The sequence below is a fragment of the Filobasidium floriforme genome (genome assembly GCF_021052385.1).
Source record: "Filobasidium floriforme strain CBS 6241 chromosome Unknown HD553scaffold_2, whole genome shotgun sequence".
Taxonomy (NCBI): domain Eukaryota; kingdom Fungi; phylum Basidiomycota; class Tremellomycetes; order Filobasidiales; family Filobasidiaceae; genus Filobasidium; species Filobasidium floriforme.
The window spans coordinates 993,491-1,008,145 of NW_025763623.1; the positions used below are offsets into that span (position 1 = coordinate 993,491).

At 54.1% G+C, this 14,655-nt stretch overlaps 2 protein-coding genes across 2 annotated transcripts; both read right to left on the bottom strand.

The window, feature by feature from the left end:
- Window positions 1–167: 167 nt before the first annotated feature.
- On the bottom strand, window positions 168–593 carry HD553DRAFT_256583 (uncharacterized protein; the record flags this gene model as incomplete). The annotated part of the gene is made up of 1 exon (XM_046177356.1): window positions 168–593. A coding segment is annotated over one exon (426 nt), but the record flags the coding sequence as incomplete, so codon positions are not given.
- Window positions 594–11,495: 10,902 nt separating this feature from the next.
- Window positions 11,496–14,147, bottom strand: HD553DRAFT_291872 (bacterial alpha-L-rhamnosidase-domain-containing protein; the record flags this gene model as incomplete). The annotated part of the gene is made up of 1 exon (XM_046178388.1): window positions 11,496–14,147. The coding sequence occupies one exon, from the start codon at window positions 14,145–14,147 to the stop codon at window positions 11,496–11,498; it is 2,652 nt and encodes an 883-aa protein (XP_046039736.1).
- Between the last annotated feature and the right edge of the window lie 508 nt (window positions 14,148–14,655).

The following is a 14,655-nucleotide window of genomic DNA, read 5'->3' on the forward strand; positions in this document are numbered from 1 at the left end:
TCACGATTGAGGCCGGCGGCAAGAAGATCGAACGTTTTCAGTCGCTCCATGATGCAGCACACGGCCATAGCGGGCAAAAGTTGCCTCGGTTTTGTATGCGCTACAGGGTGTTTCAAAGAATCCCAGATGGCTGTGGGGGGGATGTTTGATGTGTTTACTATCGTGCACAACAGGTTACGTTGATCCACCAGCCAGTATTGTAAACGTGCCGCCTCCGTCCTCATCCTGGCGAGCTCTTTCATCGCACAGTCGTAATGACGGGTGGCACGCACCCCCTCTCTTATATGTGGTTGAGTCCAGAGTTCCGCTCCAAAGTGCCGTTGGTCTCTAAGGCAGGCAAAAGACTCAGAGACTGCTTCTTGATTCTCCGTCCAACGGCTTTGATCGATAAGGGGCGGTCGCTGTGCGATCGGCAGAGCCAAACGTGCCGTCTGATACTTCTTGAGAGATGTTTCAAGACCAGCGCTTCTGGCATTGAGGCCTGCTTGGATTTTAGCTCGGAGCTTGTACGACGTTCCCGGGCGCGAACAGCGATCTAACTCTTGCATCCGCGACATACAAGCCAGTTCCAGGTGGTCGAGAGCGTCTTCATAAGCCTCCCACACGGCGTTGTCTGCCGCTATCTTGCCCTCCTGACTGTCTAGCCAGATGAAGATGTCTGCGTCCCTCGGATACCGTGACTGTAAGTTGTGTTGGTTCATACAGATCAACAGATCCTTGCGGGCGTTCACCAGAGCATCGTCTGCATTGGCCCGGTGCGCAAGATGCATAAAGTGGATCACAGGATCGGTCGTCGGTTCGTGTTAGGCGTCGAGAAGGCTCCAGGGAAGACCGGCTCGATGTATACCTGCGAGGACATATCCGGGAGTAATGTAGAACGTAGGACTAGGGTATATAGATGTAATAACAGATGAAGGACTATATACTACAATGATGATACAAAGTGATACAATACGATATGCTCCTTGAACAACTCCGCCGGAGTTGGTACGACTCGAGTCCGGCGTACACGCGCGTCGCTATAACAGGATCCCCCCGTTAAGGGCGAACTCCGAACGCCCTAGGCATCGCCGTACTCCTCGAAAGCAGGTTTCGGCTTGTTTGGGTATCGTCGATGATAATCCAGCACCGCTTGGTCGTCATGGTGGAAGTCCTCCGGGTGTACCCACTCGTTATACTCATCCTCGTAACCTTCCCACCGCACCAGATATTGGGTACGCGTCTGACGTCCCCGCTTCCTGCTCCGCGAATCTACGATCTCAGATACTACCCACTGGGTGTCACCGTTATCCACCACCTCTGGAGGAGGAGGCGGGACCTGTTCCCGCGAGGGCAGCTCGTTCCGCTTGTACGGAATCAGCATTGAGACATGGAACACAGGGTGTACTCGCCGCAGTTGCTCGGGAAGCTCCAATCTCCGCGCCATCTTCGCATCTCCCACGACCTCGGTGATCTTGAAAGGTCCGAGGGTCTTGTAGTCCAACTTCTTGTTTGGACGAACCGTCTTGATGTGGTCCGTAGACAACATCACTTGATCTCCGACCTCCATTCCCTCGTCGGGAACGGGTCGCCTCTTTCTGTTGGCGTATTTCGCCATATCCACCCTTGCTTGCTCCAACGCCCGGAGTACCGACTCGTGGATGTTCGAGAGTCGCTCCCTGAACTCATCCGCGCTTTCATTGGGTACTTCGGCCATCCGGATGGTGAACTTGTGGTCAGTCCCCTCGGAGGCCATGAAAGGCGACATCCCTATGGCGGAATGCTTGGAGTTGTTGTAGGCGAACTCCGCCAGAGGCAACAACTCCGCCCAATCATCCTGCTGGAAGTTCACGTAACTCCGCAGGTACTGTTCCAACGTCGAGTTGCTCCTCTCCGTTTGTCCGTCAGTCTCCGGGTGGTATGCCGTCGAGAATCTCCTCTCGACACCCGCAAAAGCACATACATCCCGCCAGAAGCTAGACATGAACAATGTCCCTCTGTCCGAGACGATCTGATCAGGGAACCCGTGCAACTTGACGTAGTGGGAGAAGAATAACTTCGCCAGGTACGAGGCGTTGTTATCCTTTCGACACGGGATGAAGTGTGCCCGCTTACTGAAGCGGTCGACGATTACCAGGATTGCATCCTGGCCCAATGACTCGGGGAGGTCCGTGATGTGGTCCCAAGTGATAGACGACCACGGCTTCCTCGCCGCAGGTAGGGGGGCCAATTCTCCGATTGGCTTTTGTCGGGGACGGCGGTTCTTCTGGCACGTCAAGCACGAGGCCACGTAGTTGCCTACCCAGTCTCTCATTCGGGGCCAATAAAAGTCTCTCGAGAGAAGGTCCTCCGTTTTGTCTCGCCCGTAGTGCCCCGCGAGCTTGCCGTCGTGAACGTACTTCATCAGTCGGACCCTTACCGACTCCACATCGGGGACGTACAGGAGTCCCTTGTAGATTAGGAACCCCTCGCCATCCTTCTTGTAGGGACCCTGCTCGTTGGGCTCCCTCTCCATCTTCTCCAAGATGGCCTTGACTACTTCGTCCGCCTCGTAACCTTGCAACAGGTCTCTCCGGAGGTCCTCGCCGGGAATTGGCAGGGTACCGTCGATCTGTAGATGCGGAGGGATCTCCCGCGCTGTAGCCGAGAGATTCATGGGCCGTAGCATCGTCTCGGTCTGTCTTGGTTCGCTCTCTTCCAGGAGCTCCTCCTTCCGACTCAAGGCGTCGGCCTTACCGTTCATCACCCCCGGCTTGTACTCCAGGGTGTAGCTCAGACTGTTCAACAGCTGAGACCATCTTGCTTGTCGCCTCGACAGTAACTTCTCCGTTCGGAAGTACTCGAGGTTCTTGTGATCGGTAAAGATCCGAATAGGGTGAGGTCCCTCCAGGTAGTGTCGCCATATCTTGCAGGCGTAGACGATGGCCAGCATCTCCCTGTCGTGAACGTCGTAGTTCCGCTCTGCGGGAGTCAACGACTTTGACATGAACGCTACTGGTCGGAGTTTTCCGTCCGAACCTCTCTGCGACATCACTGCTCCAATCGCTCCGGCCGAGGCATCCGTTTCCAACGTTACCTCTGCATCTTCCTGGAAATGCGCCAGTATAGGCGCCTGCGTGAACGCTTTTTTCAGCGTTACGAACGCAGTCTCTGCGGATTCGTTCCATTGAAACCGCACTCCTTTCTTCAGGAGCTTCGTCATCCCCTGTATCTTCTGGGAGTAGTTCGTGATGAACCTCCGATAGTAGTTGGCGAAACCTAGAAACGACTGTAGTCCCTTCAGGTTTCGAGGCGCCGCCCATTGTTCTATGGACGACACCTTGGAGGGGTTCATCTTCACCCCTCCCGGAGACACGTCGTATCCAAGGAACTCCGTGTCTGTTGTGTGGAACTCGCACTTCTCTGCTTTGGCGTACAGCCCATTTTCTTGTAGCCTTCGCAGCACCTCCTTCACGTGTCTCTCGTGCGTAGTCTCGTCGGGAGAGAACACGAGGATGTCGTCCAGGTACACTACGACGGACTCGTCCAGAAGGTCCCTGAACACATGGTTCATCCACCTTTGGAACGTCGCCGGAGCGTTCGTCAACCCGAACGGCATCACCAGACACTCGAACAGTCCGTATCTAGTACGGAAAGCTGTCTTCCATTCGTCCCCTTCCTTTACTCGTAACAAGTTGTACGCTCCTCGGAGGTCCAACTTGGTATAGACCTTTGCTGTCGTTAACTTATCGAGCGTCTCGGAAATCAGTGGTAACGGGGTCCGATCCTTTGTGGTAATGGCGTTCAAACGCCGGTAGTCAATACAGAGCCTGAGCTCTCCTCCCTTCTTCGGGACAAACAATACGGGACTTGCGGCGGGTGACGTCGAAGCCCTAATAAAACCTTTATCAAGGTTCTCCTTGATCCAGCGCTTCAATTCGGCGCTCTCCTTTTCGGAGTGGTTGTAGAGTTTTCCGAAGGGGGGTACTTTCCCTTCCTCTACGTCGATCGAGTGATCGAAGTCTCTGTGTGCCGGCAACTCGTCGGCCTTGGTCTTGGAGAACGCTCCGAGGAAAGCGTGGTACTTCTCCGGTACCACCTTCCGTAACGTCTCCATATACTCGGGAGGGTCCAGGTCTCCCGGGAAACTCTCCGCTGGCTTGTCGTCCCAATCCCATAAGTCGGGACGCCTCACCCTCTCTTCTTCTTCATCATTGGCCTTGAGGTAGGCCACTACTAGTTCTTCGGTGACCCCTCCTTTGATTCGGTCCGTCGAACGTAACTCCTTCTCCTCCGTTTCGTAATCCACGGGGGAGTATACTATTTCTTTTGCTGGTGTACATCCGTTCTGGACGCACTTATCTTCGAACGCTACTGCGCTCATTTCCCAGTCAATTCGGGGGTTGTGCTCCTTCAACCATGGTAGGCCGAGCACCGTTGTGAAAGTTCCGAGGCTACATACGTAGAAGTACGCCGTTTCGGTATGTCTACCGATACGTAGTCTAGCTTGTACCCGGTGTGTAACTGCACCGGAAGAGATCTCTCTCCCATCAATGACCAGGAGTGGTCGGGGTCGTTCTAAAGGAATGAGGTCGAATCCGTGTTGCTCGACGAATTCGGTGTCTATAAACAAACTGGTCGCTCCTGAGTCGATCATCAAGACCGTCTCCGTCGGAGTACCATTCGGGTAGAAGGTGCCGGTGACTGTAATATGAGCCTCCGGCCGAGAGGGAGAACCTATGCTGCTCAGCATCAACGGTTCTCCAGTTGCTACGTTCAAGTCATTACTCGGGGAACTCGGATGATCTGTTATTCTGTTAGGCGTCGAGAAGGCTCCAGGGAAGACCGGCTCGATGTATACCTGCGAGGACATATCCGGGAGTAATGTAGAACGTAGGACTAGGGTATATAGATGTAATAACAGATGAAGGACTATATACTACAATGATGATACAAAGTGATACAATACGATATGCTCCTTGAACAACTCCGCCGGAGTTGGTACGACTCGAGTCCGGCGTACACGCGCGTCGCTATAACAGTTCGTTGTTTACTTGATCGAAAGCGATTCGCTTTTGTTTGCTGTCGTTCAAAGCTGACCGGTACGATGAGGCCAAGCGATAGAAGCGAGCTTGTTCCGTTCGCGCCCTACGCATGTGCAGTGTAGCAACAGAGTGACCGTTTTCTCGGGAGACTCGCTCACTATCGATCATCGTTCGGAAGAATGCCAGATCCCAGTGAGGCTTGCCATGGCTGCGAGTGAGGCTCCGGATCGTCTCCAGAGCCTCCCGCTGCATAGCTCTAGCTGATCGGAGGTTTGCTACGAGGAACCTGGCTGCATTCATGAGGCCGCGAACACGTCAGCGCCTGATTTTGAGGGTGCAATCGAGGGGACGCACCTGCGTTCGCCAGCTTGTCAGCGTTCCAGTGTTTCAACATCATCTCCAGCATTTGATGTCGGTGATACGCTGTAGCATGCCGGGATAATCCAGCCATCCGATTAGTGAAAGAGAAGAGACGTTCACACGTCTCAAAGTCTTCCAACCCCACTGCGGCGGTTATTCGCGGATGGTACTGCAGCTGGCATTCGTATGAATGGGCATATCCATGCCATGCGCCGATGTCTGGATTGGGCAAGGGAGGGACATTCAGTTGGGAGGTCTCTCCTTGAAGACATCTTCTTACTGACGAAAAGACAGCCGTGGATGAGGCTCCTGGAGATGCTTAAGCAGGGGCGCATGTGCAAATGTTTTGCTAAACGTGCAACCGATATCATATCCAACAGCGATCCGTCCGGGATAGCGATCTGCCATCCATCGCAGAAGCGCGAGCGGAAACTTGGAGTTCTCTCGCTCCTTTATCATATCAGTGTATGCGAGAACGACGCCATGTCGGCAGACCAGCGGGAACCATCCCATTGCGTCGAAGATCTTGGTTGCGGCTGGCTTCTCCAAGGCTGCATTCCAATGTGATGCACAAGGGCGAGTGTCGGGAACATCCTGAGCAGGGGTTGGAGCTGTTCGCGGTCGTGGCTGAGAGGCCTGTTTCTGATGTGTGATGGTTTGATGACTGAACGAATCAACAAAGGTGGTGCCCAGGCGGAACGACGATCGATGAATTTGGTACTGCCGAGCCGATGGATGGTGATCATGTCTCTTCAAACTGTTGTTGCCGTCCAGAGCGACACAGACTTCATACGTATCATCCGGGGGAGCTGACTCGCTACCAAAACACAGCGGGCAGTCCCACTGGCGAAGTGGGGGGCCCCTCGCAGGTGCTTCTACCGATGGACAATCTGATGGTGCTAGTACCCCGGTCATTGGTGCGGAGCGAGTCGTCAATGGTTCATCCTGAGTTGTAGGTGGAGGAGGTCGTGACAGGACCTGTTCGCGGTCGGGGTTTGCGCGCCGGAAGTCCGTATCGAACACTGTGGTTCCCCGATTCTGTAAGGAATCTGCCTGGAGTGAGAGTGATATCAGTATTATACGCTTTGTGGGGTGGGAATGGCCCTACTTCATTCTCCATAGCGGTCACGATGTCGATGTATAGGTCAACAGCAGCACTGAATTTTACGCGAAGGCCTTCGCTGTAGGCTATCTGGGAAGCGGGGCGTCCGAGCACGTTAGCAAGTTATGTATCATCCAAGCTTTGAGACATACACCTCCAGAGACGTACTTGATTGTATGTACAGATAGAGCGTACGAATGACTGTCGCGAATGCTGGGCGTGACGGAAATGTATCGTGTAGAATTCTAGGCATTTTGAGCTGAAGGCTACAGTCGGGAATTGCAGCCTAGACGGAATGTATCCTCGGCTGATGATGTGCGCAGCAATCCCGGTTGGAGTTTCTCTCCATGAATTCGGAAGCCAAACATGCGAACATTCTATTTCGCACGGTGTAAATACACGTCCCGTGGAGAGTGAGTGAAGAGACTGACCGTAAATATCGACGAGCAGAAGAGATGAGCAGCCTTGTTGTCCATCTCCCCATGGGAGGGGCGGAGTCGGTGGGGGACTGTATCTGTGGCGGTAGTAGTGAATGACAAGGACAATGAGGATTTGATCAAGGTAGACCTGTTCGCGATTGCGTTCGACGAGGTAAGACCTGGGGGGAACAGACCGCGAATGAGGTGATGTGAATGGGAGACGGTGCCCTACGGGACTGACGATTTGTTGCCACGGGTCAAAGCCTGGCTCAGTGCAGTGTTGAGCTCGTTAAGATGATCAAAATGACGAACAGGGCCGAACACGTCCTCTTGTTCAGTTGCGATGTCATTGAATCCTTCAAAGTGGTTCGTGAGGATAGTGTTCGTTTCTTTGTGAGAGGCCTGCACTCCTCTGGGCCTGCTCCCGTTTGGCCGCCAGCCGGGAAAAGAAAGAATCACACCCTCACGACTGGTAGTATTGAAAAGACTTGCACGCCCTGTTGGATAGCGAGTTGTCACCCGGAGGGGAGATGGTGTTGAAGGTGATCTAGGAGGGACGAAAGCTGAAGGTAGACTACTGTTTGGTATAATTGATGGCTTCCCTCGCTTGACCTTCGTTGGTGTTCTTGGTGGACGATCGGGAGGCATGACACAGTGGACAGAGTGGACCAGTGTCTGGATGGCATTGGGATTCGCATGAGAGTGTAAGTGCGTCTGTAACAGCGACTTTATGTAAAGGAAGAAAGTGAAGGTAGCGATACAACGATAACGTCGGGTACAGCCGAAAATGCGGATGCAGATGTTCGCGGTGTGAAGAGAGTCTCCCGCGAACACAAACCAACTGATGCGCGAACACAAACCAACTGATTGACAGGGAGTTGCAGTACATTTGCAAGGGGGACGATATGTATTGGCGGTCACATCGTGTATTTATAGGCGGTATGACAACAGGTGTTGGTGTAGTTGGTGCAGAACTTAATGAAGCAGACGTCGGTCCTCACTGAGTCGAGGGCAAAAGGAATAGTAAGAGTGAAGGAAGGAGCAAGCATTGAAATATATAAACAGATTGAGAACGACCTTACAAGCCACCCGAATACCAAACGCAATGAATCTAATGTACAACCTACCCTCGTCGGCTAAGGAGACGTCGCTGGGCCAGCTCGAGCGTCATGAGCATTCGGGCGTCATCGATGTTGCTGTGGAAAAGACTTTCTGCACCCTGTTGAACAGACTTGGTCCGACAGATAGCTTCGATGAACAGGCAGGTGAATACGCCGCAATCACTCCCGTTCTCTTGCTGCGCGACGTTCTGTATGTCGGGTGGTGTTCGTATGAATACCTATCAACCGCCAACGGAGGAACGAGGGGACAAACTCACCGGGTAGTGATACGTCCATGCTGAAGTATCCAAAGCGGTACCGCGAAGGGCATGATGAGTCTCCGCAAGCCAGCACAAGACATACTGTTCACGAGGGGTAAGGTGTAAGGTGAGCAACGAAAGGACGGGGCGTCTGGAGGGAAGACATACCGAGAAAACATCCGTGCGGGTGGCATCTTGATACCGTGCAGAGTCAACGATATATATAGCCTTCTCGGGAATGTCGATTGCAACCGCAAACCAATGTTCCCGGTTGACGTTCCAGGGCATGACAAAGAGGTTAGCTTCGAACAGGTCGATGCCATTCTAAGAAGGGATGGCGAACAAGTATGTTGTAAGTTTGAAAGTTTCAATTGACGGCGTAGTAAAAGTATTTGCTCACCTGCTCGAAGTACGGAAGTTGGGTGGGACTCCCATCTACGGCACCGAGATAACGCGCTCCCTGCTGGTATTTGGATGTGAGGATCTGTCCGATCACGGTCGGGCCGACGATCACCTTCGCGGAGCTACCGGAATGATTGGGAGCGTTGTTCGCGGGGGTGTTCGCGCGGCATTCGACCAAGTACAGATACGACTCAATTGCTGCATCGTGTAACCAGTATCCAGGCCGGAAGCGGGAGTAGAACTTCGCGGTGGGAAAGGCCGTAAGCATCGTGGCCGGCGGGTCAACGTAGTGATTAGATTGGGAGCGGCCGGGTTGCAGAGGCGGGTAGTGTTCCTCCGGATCCCAATCACGAGGCTTTGCGCTCGCCTCCATGATGGACTGAGCCTAGAATTTGTAAAAGAGAAGAGAAAAGTTTAAACGAAAGTTAACAACGCTATGGGTTCTTGAGCTCGCCTACCCTAGTCTTCAATGCGTGACTCAGTGGATCCTCGAAGCGGAAAGAGCTCGGAACGAGCGGTACTTCAGCCACCGAGGCCCGATTGTTGGCTAGTTGGGCAAGTGGGGCAGCTGGATCACGCTGACCCATGGCGGCCTGGAGGACGGGAGGTTGAGATACTTTGAGGAGGGAGGGAAGACCCATGGGAAGTGATGGAATCGGGGTCGGGGCAGGGGCTGCGATGGCCTCTCGGCGTCGTCGTTCCTCCTGTTCGGAGTACATCAGCACGGCGGCAGCTGGCGTAAGTCCCGCATCTGTATCGCGAGGAGGAAGAAGGAGATGAGATTATGAGATTAGAACAGGATGCTGCCTCATCGTTCAGAACACGTACCCATAGTATCAGCCGCTAAGGCAGTAATGACCGTTTGGTAATCTGCAAGACTGCGTGTGAGGTCGATAGGCTTCAGATACGAGGGGAGAGAGAAGTCCTCAAGTTGAGCGTGATCTCTAGACAGCCATGTCGAGCAATGTGACTTACAGGAATGGCAGAGTTGGCCGGTGCGTCTAGAGCGGCAGCGAGAGCCGAAGAGGCAGCAGCGAGCTGTTCGCGGGCAGATTGGGGAGGTTGAGGAAGGTCTCGCGTACCGGACTCCCATCCGACGGGAGGTTTGAGCCCAGCAAAAAGACGGGAGGGGATAGTTGTAGCCGCAACGGGAGGTGGCCGCGCCGCGCTGGATGTGACTACGGGAGTAGCACCCCTCTCCCGCTCTTTGCCCTTATCACGAGCGGTCAGGGCGGGGATCCTCTTGCCGCCAAGGCCACTGTTATCGTCGTCGTCGTCGTCGTCAGGCAATAGGTCAAGGCCAGTCCAGGACCAGTCAGCGGCATCGCGGAGCAAAAGATCCTCCTCAAACTGGGCCTTGTCTTCAGCAGCCTGCTGCCGGTAGTTCTTCATCCTCTCGTCGTTGCGCTTCATCCTCTCGTGGGAGTGCTTTTTGTCCAACTCATTAATAAACATGAGGTGACTCTCGTCGAGGTCCTTCATCCTCTCGTCGTGGTGCTTTTTGTCCAGCTCATTAATAAGCATGTGGTGATTGAGCGTCGTGCGAGGAGAGGGAGGATGAGGTGGAGACGGTGGAGGGGCAGATGGGCCTGCCTGGGGAAGAGGGGGCTCGTTTGGAACGAGGCGGGGCGAGGGTGTACGCGAGAGATTCAAGTCGATTCGCCCACCCGCGAACTTGTCGCGCCAGAATTTCGGACCGTTCGCGGGGACAAGTTGTGGAAATTCCTCTTGCGGACAAAGGCATGGAGAGGCGAAACAGTTACACCCGACGGATGAGAGATCATCAGGTGCATCCTGATCGGTTCCCGTCGCAGATGCGATGACGGCGGCTATGATATCAGTTGGTTTGCCTGCCAACTTGGTGACCTCTTTATCTTCTTCATTGAGGAGATCGCGGAGGGAGGAAGAGGTGGGGGTGGGTGCCAGCGTAATGCGAGCACTTTGGTCGGGGGTGACAGGGTTGGAGGAGTTGGCGGGGACGGACATGGTAGAAGTAAATGGATTTGCTGGATTAGGTTGTAATTACGAGTAGTAGATGCGGAAGGTGAGAAGGAGGAGAAAGGCAGAACATACGAGAGGGAGCGGTGCGCATGGTGTAGTATATCAAAGTTTGCGTCTTATATATGAGATATGGGCCGGGAACAGCGAGACCTCTAGGTGTCGAAGATGGAGTACAGTTGGCTGAAACGATGGCAGAGTTCTTTTGTCGTGGGATGTTTCAAGCATGCATGGTGTAATGTCTATTGTCTGGCAGAGTTGGTCTTTTGTTGTGCGAATGTAGGTTTGTTTTCTTTTTGTTTTTTACCTTTGTTATGTTTGTTTGTTCGCGGGTCATCTCGTGTTCGCGGGGAGACTTTGTTTACTGTTTGATGGGGATTGAATCATTCGCTTCGTGTTCGCGCGAACGATGCGTGGGCGCGTTTCTTAGCTTAGTAAAGCAGAGAAAAATTGTGAACCCGAGCGATTGTCAATCTCTCACGCGCGCCAGGGATAGGTGTGCTTTGTCCCGTCGGTCCGTCGGTAAATCACGTGACAGTGATTCGAACCGATCCTTCCTTCAACGCTCACTGATCACTGAAACGTGCAATTTGCAACAAGTCGATCGGTAGCCAGGTAGCTAGCAGGTAGAGCGATCCGGCCCTCCACCTACAAGCATGTTCGACAGGTAAGCGTCATTTGTCTGACAGCGGGTGAATTGGAACGACGAGATGAAGGAATCTCAGGGCATGCAGCATTCTTGGTCAAGATATGCTCCTGGACGGCATAACTCAGAATCATGGTAAAATCTCTTAGGGTGTTGAATATCGTAATCGTGACAATCGCGGATGCCTTCTCTCAAACGATCTACCTTATTCCTGCTGCGTCTTTGCGAAGTCTTTGAGGTCCACTCGATAGGTGTACCTCCCGCTACCCAGCGAGAACCCGGCTCGATTGGGCAAGATGACGTCCGCCTCGGTATTGGGTGGGATTTCGATATTGACCACCAACTCGTTATGGTCGTCCTGGATCTCCCACGCACAAGCGACCCGTCCATAGGGACTCTCCACCGACGCTTTGGCATGGCGCAAACCTCCTCCAGGTTGAGGTCGCACGAGGATCCTACGCCAGCCGGGCGCGAGGGGTGAGATGCCTCCGACGACGTGATGCAAAAACGCAGCTACGGACCCCAGAGCGTAATGGTTGAAGCTCGTCATACCACCTGGGTTCAAGGAATCGTCCGGGAGGAGACTATCCCATCGTTCCCACATCGTCGTGGCTCCCTTCCCGACCATGTACAACCAACCGGGGTTTTCGGGCTGGAGCAGCATACGGTAGGCCAGATCGGTCCGGCCCGCCGCAGCAAGCGTTTCGAGGATGATCGGAGTGGCTGCGAACCCGGTACTGACGCGATAAGCCTCGGCGGTGACGAGCTCTTGCAGATGCTGAACTGCCGATCGTCGTTCTTCTTCACCTTCCAAGATGCCAAAGTGAAGAGCCAACGCGTATGCGGCCTGGGAATGGGAGGACAGCCGAGCATCTGCGCTTAAATAGGCGGACCTGAACGCGGCGTGCATGGCGTGGAAGTCCTGTTGATATTTGACCTTCAAATCATCACGACCCAAAAGGTCGCAGGTCTCGTAGAAAATCTTCGTAGATCCGATTAGATAAGCGTTGGCGACAAGGTGCGCATCCGTCTGTCCCTGATCCGGTGCTTCAGGAGGAGCCTTGGGGTCCAACCAATCCCCGAACTGGTGAGTATCGGCGTGCCAAAGACCGTCCTTGCCACGTCGAACTCCCTGCTCCAGCCAACCCTTCATGCTCTGGAACTGCTTCTCGAGGACCTGTCGATCTCCAGAAGCACGAAACACGTCGTTGGGTGACATGATCACGACATCGCCCCAGATTGCACAACTCTCGATCGGATGAGGGCAAGAGTGTTGCTCGAGTACGTTAGGGACTACCATCGGGGGCCGTTTTCTTGAGTCGGCGTCCTGTTCCAAAGCGACGTCCTCGAGCCAGCTAGAGAGTAAGGACGTGGTGTTGTACAAGAAACACGCCGTCGGTCCAAAGACGGCCATGTCACCGGTCCATCCGAGTCGCTCATCTCGTTGGGGACAGTCGGTCGGGATCGAGAGAAAGTTGCCCCTCATGCTCCAGACGACGTTCTCGTGCAATCGTTGCAAGCGATCGTCCGAACACTCGAAACGACCGACCCTCTTCATATCCGAGTGGATGACCACGGCTTTCAGATCCTTGTTCGTAAGGTCCCTTCCGACGATGTCTCGCCATCCATCGACTTGGACGAACCGAAATCCATGAAAACTGAACGTGGGCGACCAGCTTGCGACTGAGGGTCCATGTCCAACGATGATCGTATCGACACACTGGGCACTTCGCAGAGGTCCTTGTCCAATCTCTCCCCTCTCGTCTAGAACCTCGACGTGGGATAGCGTCAAACGCCGGTCCTGCGCAACATCGTCCCTTGCAAGGGCAAGATCAGGCTGGATCTGGATGCGCCCAACAAGGTTTTGCCCGAAATCAACGACCGTCTTGCCTGAAGGTGTCGTCATGACGGCGACCGAATCCAACGTTTGAGTCGCGCGGATGGGAACCTGGTCGGGCACCAGTGCGGTGCTGCTCGGAAATTCGAGCAACTCGACCTTTTTCCAAGCATCTTGCGACTTCGCTGAATACGTGCCGTCGTAGACTTCGCCATCGTAAATCTCGGACGTTACGAGCGGACCATACGACCAGTGCCAGTCTGCATCGGTCGCAATCACGACTTGAGCCTTGGCCTGCTGATCGATGACAAGCTTGGCCATCAGGCCATTTCGATCGCCAAAGATGTTTCGCCTCCCCGCCCAGGCGAGTCTCCCTGTGAACCAGCCTTCCCCGACATAGGCTGAGATCTCGTTCGAACCGACTCGAAGCATGGAGGTCACGTCGTAGACTTGATAGTTGAGCCGATGCTTATAACTGGTCCATCCCGGCGAATATATCTGATCGCCCACTCGTTGTCCATTGATCTTGGCCTCGTACATGCCCCAGGCGGTGATGTACAGCCTTCCTCGCTGGATAGCAATGTTGTCTAGCTGAAAAGACCTGCGTACGCGGAAAGGGCGTTTGGGCATGAAGGGGTCCTGCGCTGGACAAGAGATCATCTCGACGGAGGACCAGTCGGACCGCTGAAGTAAGCTGGTCTCGATCTCGAGATTGGTTGACCAAGGAGTAACCGACCCGTCCTTCCCGAACGCTCTCACTTGCACGTCGACGGCTTCCCCGCTAGCCAAACTAGGCTCTCCTTGCGGCCAAGGGCAGAGGACCGATTCTGCCGAGTCTATATGATAGCGGTGGGTGCCCCGAGGGAGAGGCCGCTGAATCTCGATCTCATATGCGACTTGCTTCCATTCGGGTACGTCTCCGCAGAATGACCATGACAACCTAGGTCGATCTATGCTGACTCCGAAAGCGTTGCCATGTTCACACCGAACGGACAAGATGCGAATGGGATCGATGAGCATGTTTTCGGGACTTGTGATGGATTGATCTAAACGGGTTGAATCCTTGCGAATCGACCCAACCTTTGCTGAAGCTACTTTCGCATGTTCCTTCCAACTTCTATCATCGATTCGGACAGCCTCGGTTGATCGAGGATATCTGAACGCTCGATGGAAGAGCCATCTTTGCGCCGGTCCCCCACGGATGATTCCGACCAGTGTCCTCCCCAGCGGGACGGGCCCGAAGCCCGTTGTAACCGTACATCCGGTGATTGCTGGAAAGATGCTGCTGAATTGCTGACCTGCTGCCTATCGCAGAAGATCTTTCAGACGCGCAGGCGAGCTGTGAACTCGGTGGAATGATGCGCGAGTTTCGAAACACGCGTACAGTATACTCTGACTGTATGCAAAACAGCTAGAACAACGGCCCGATGCCAGGCTCTGCAGGTGATCGCGCTGGCCTCCCTTCCACACGGATCACACACCGATGCTACGAATGCAAGCGATCAGCAAGGATGTGGATTTCGTCGGC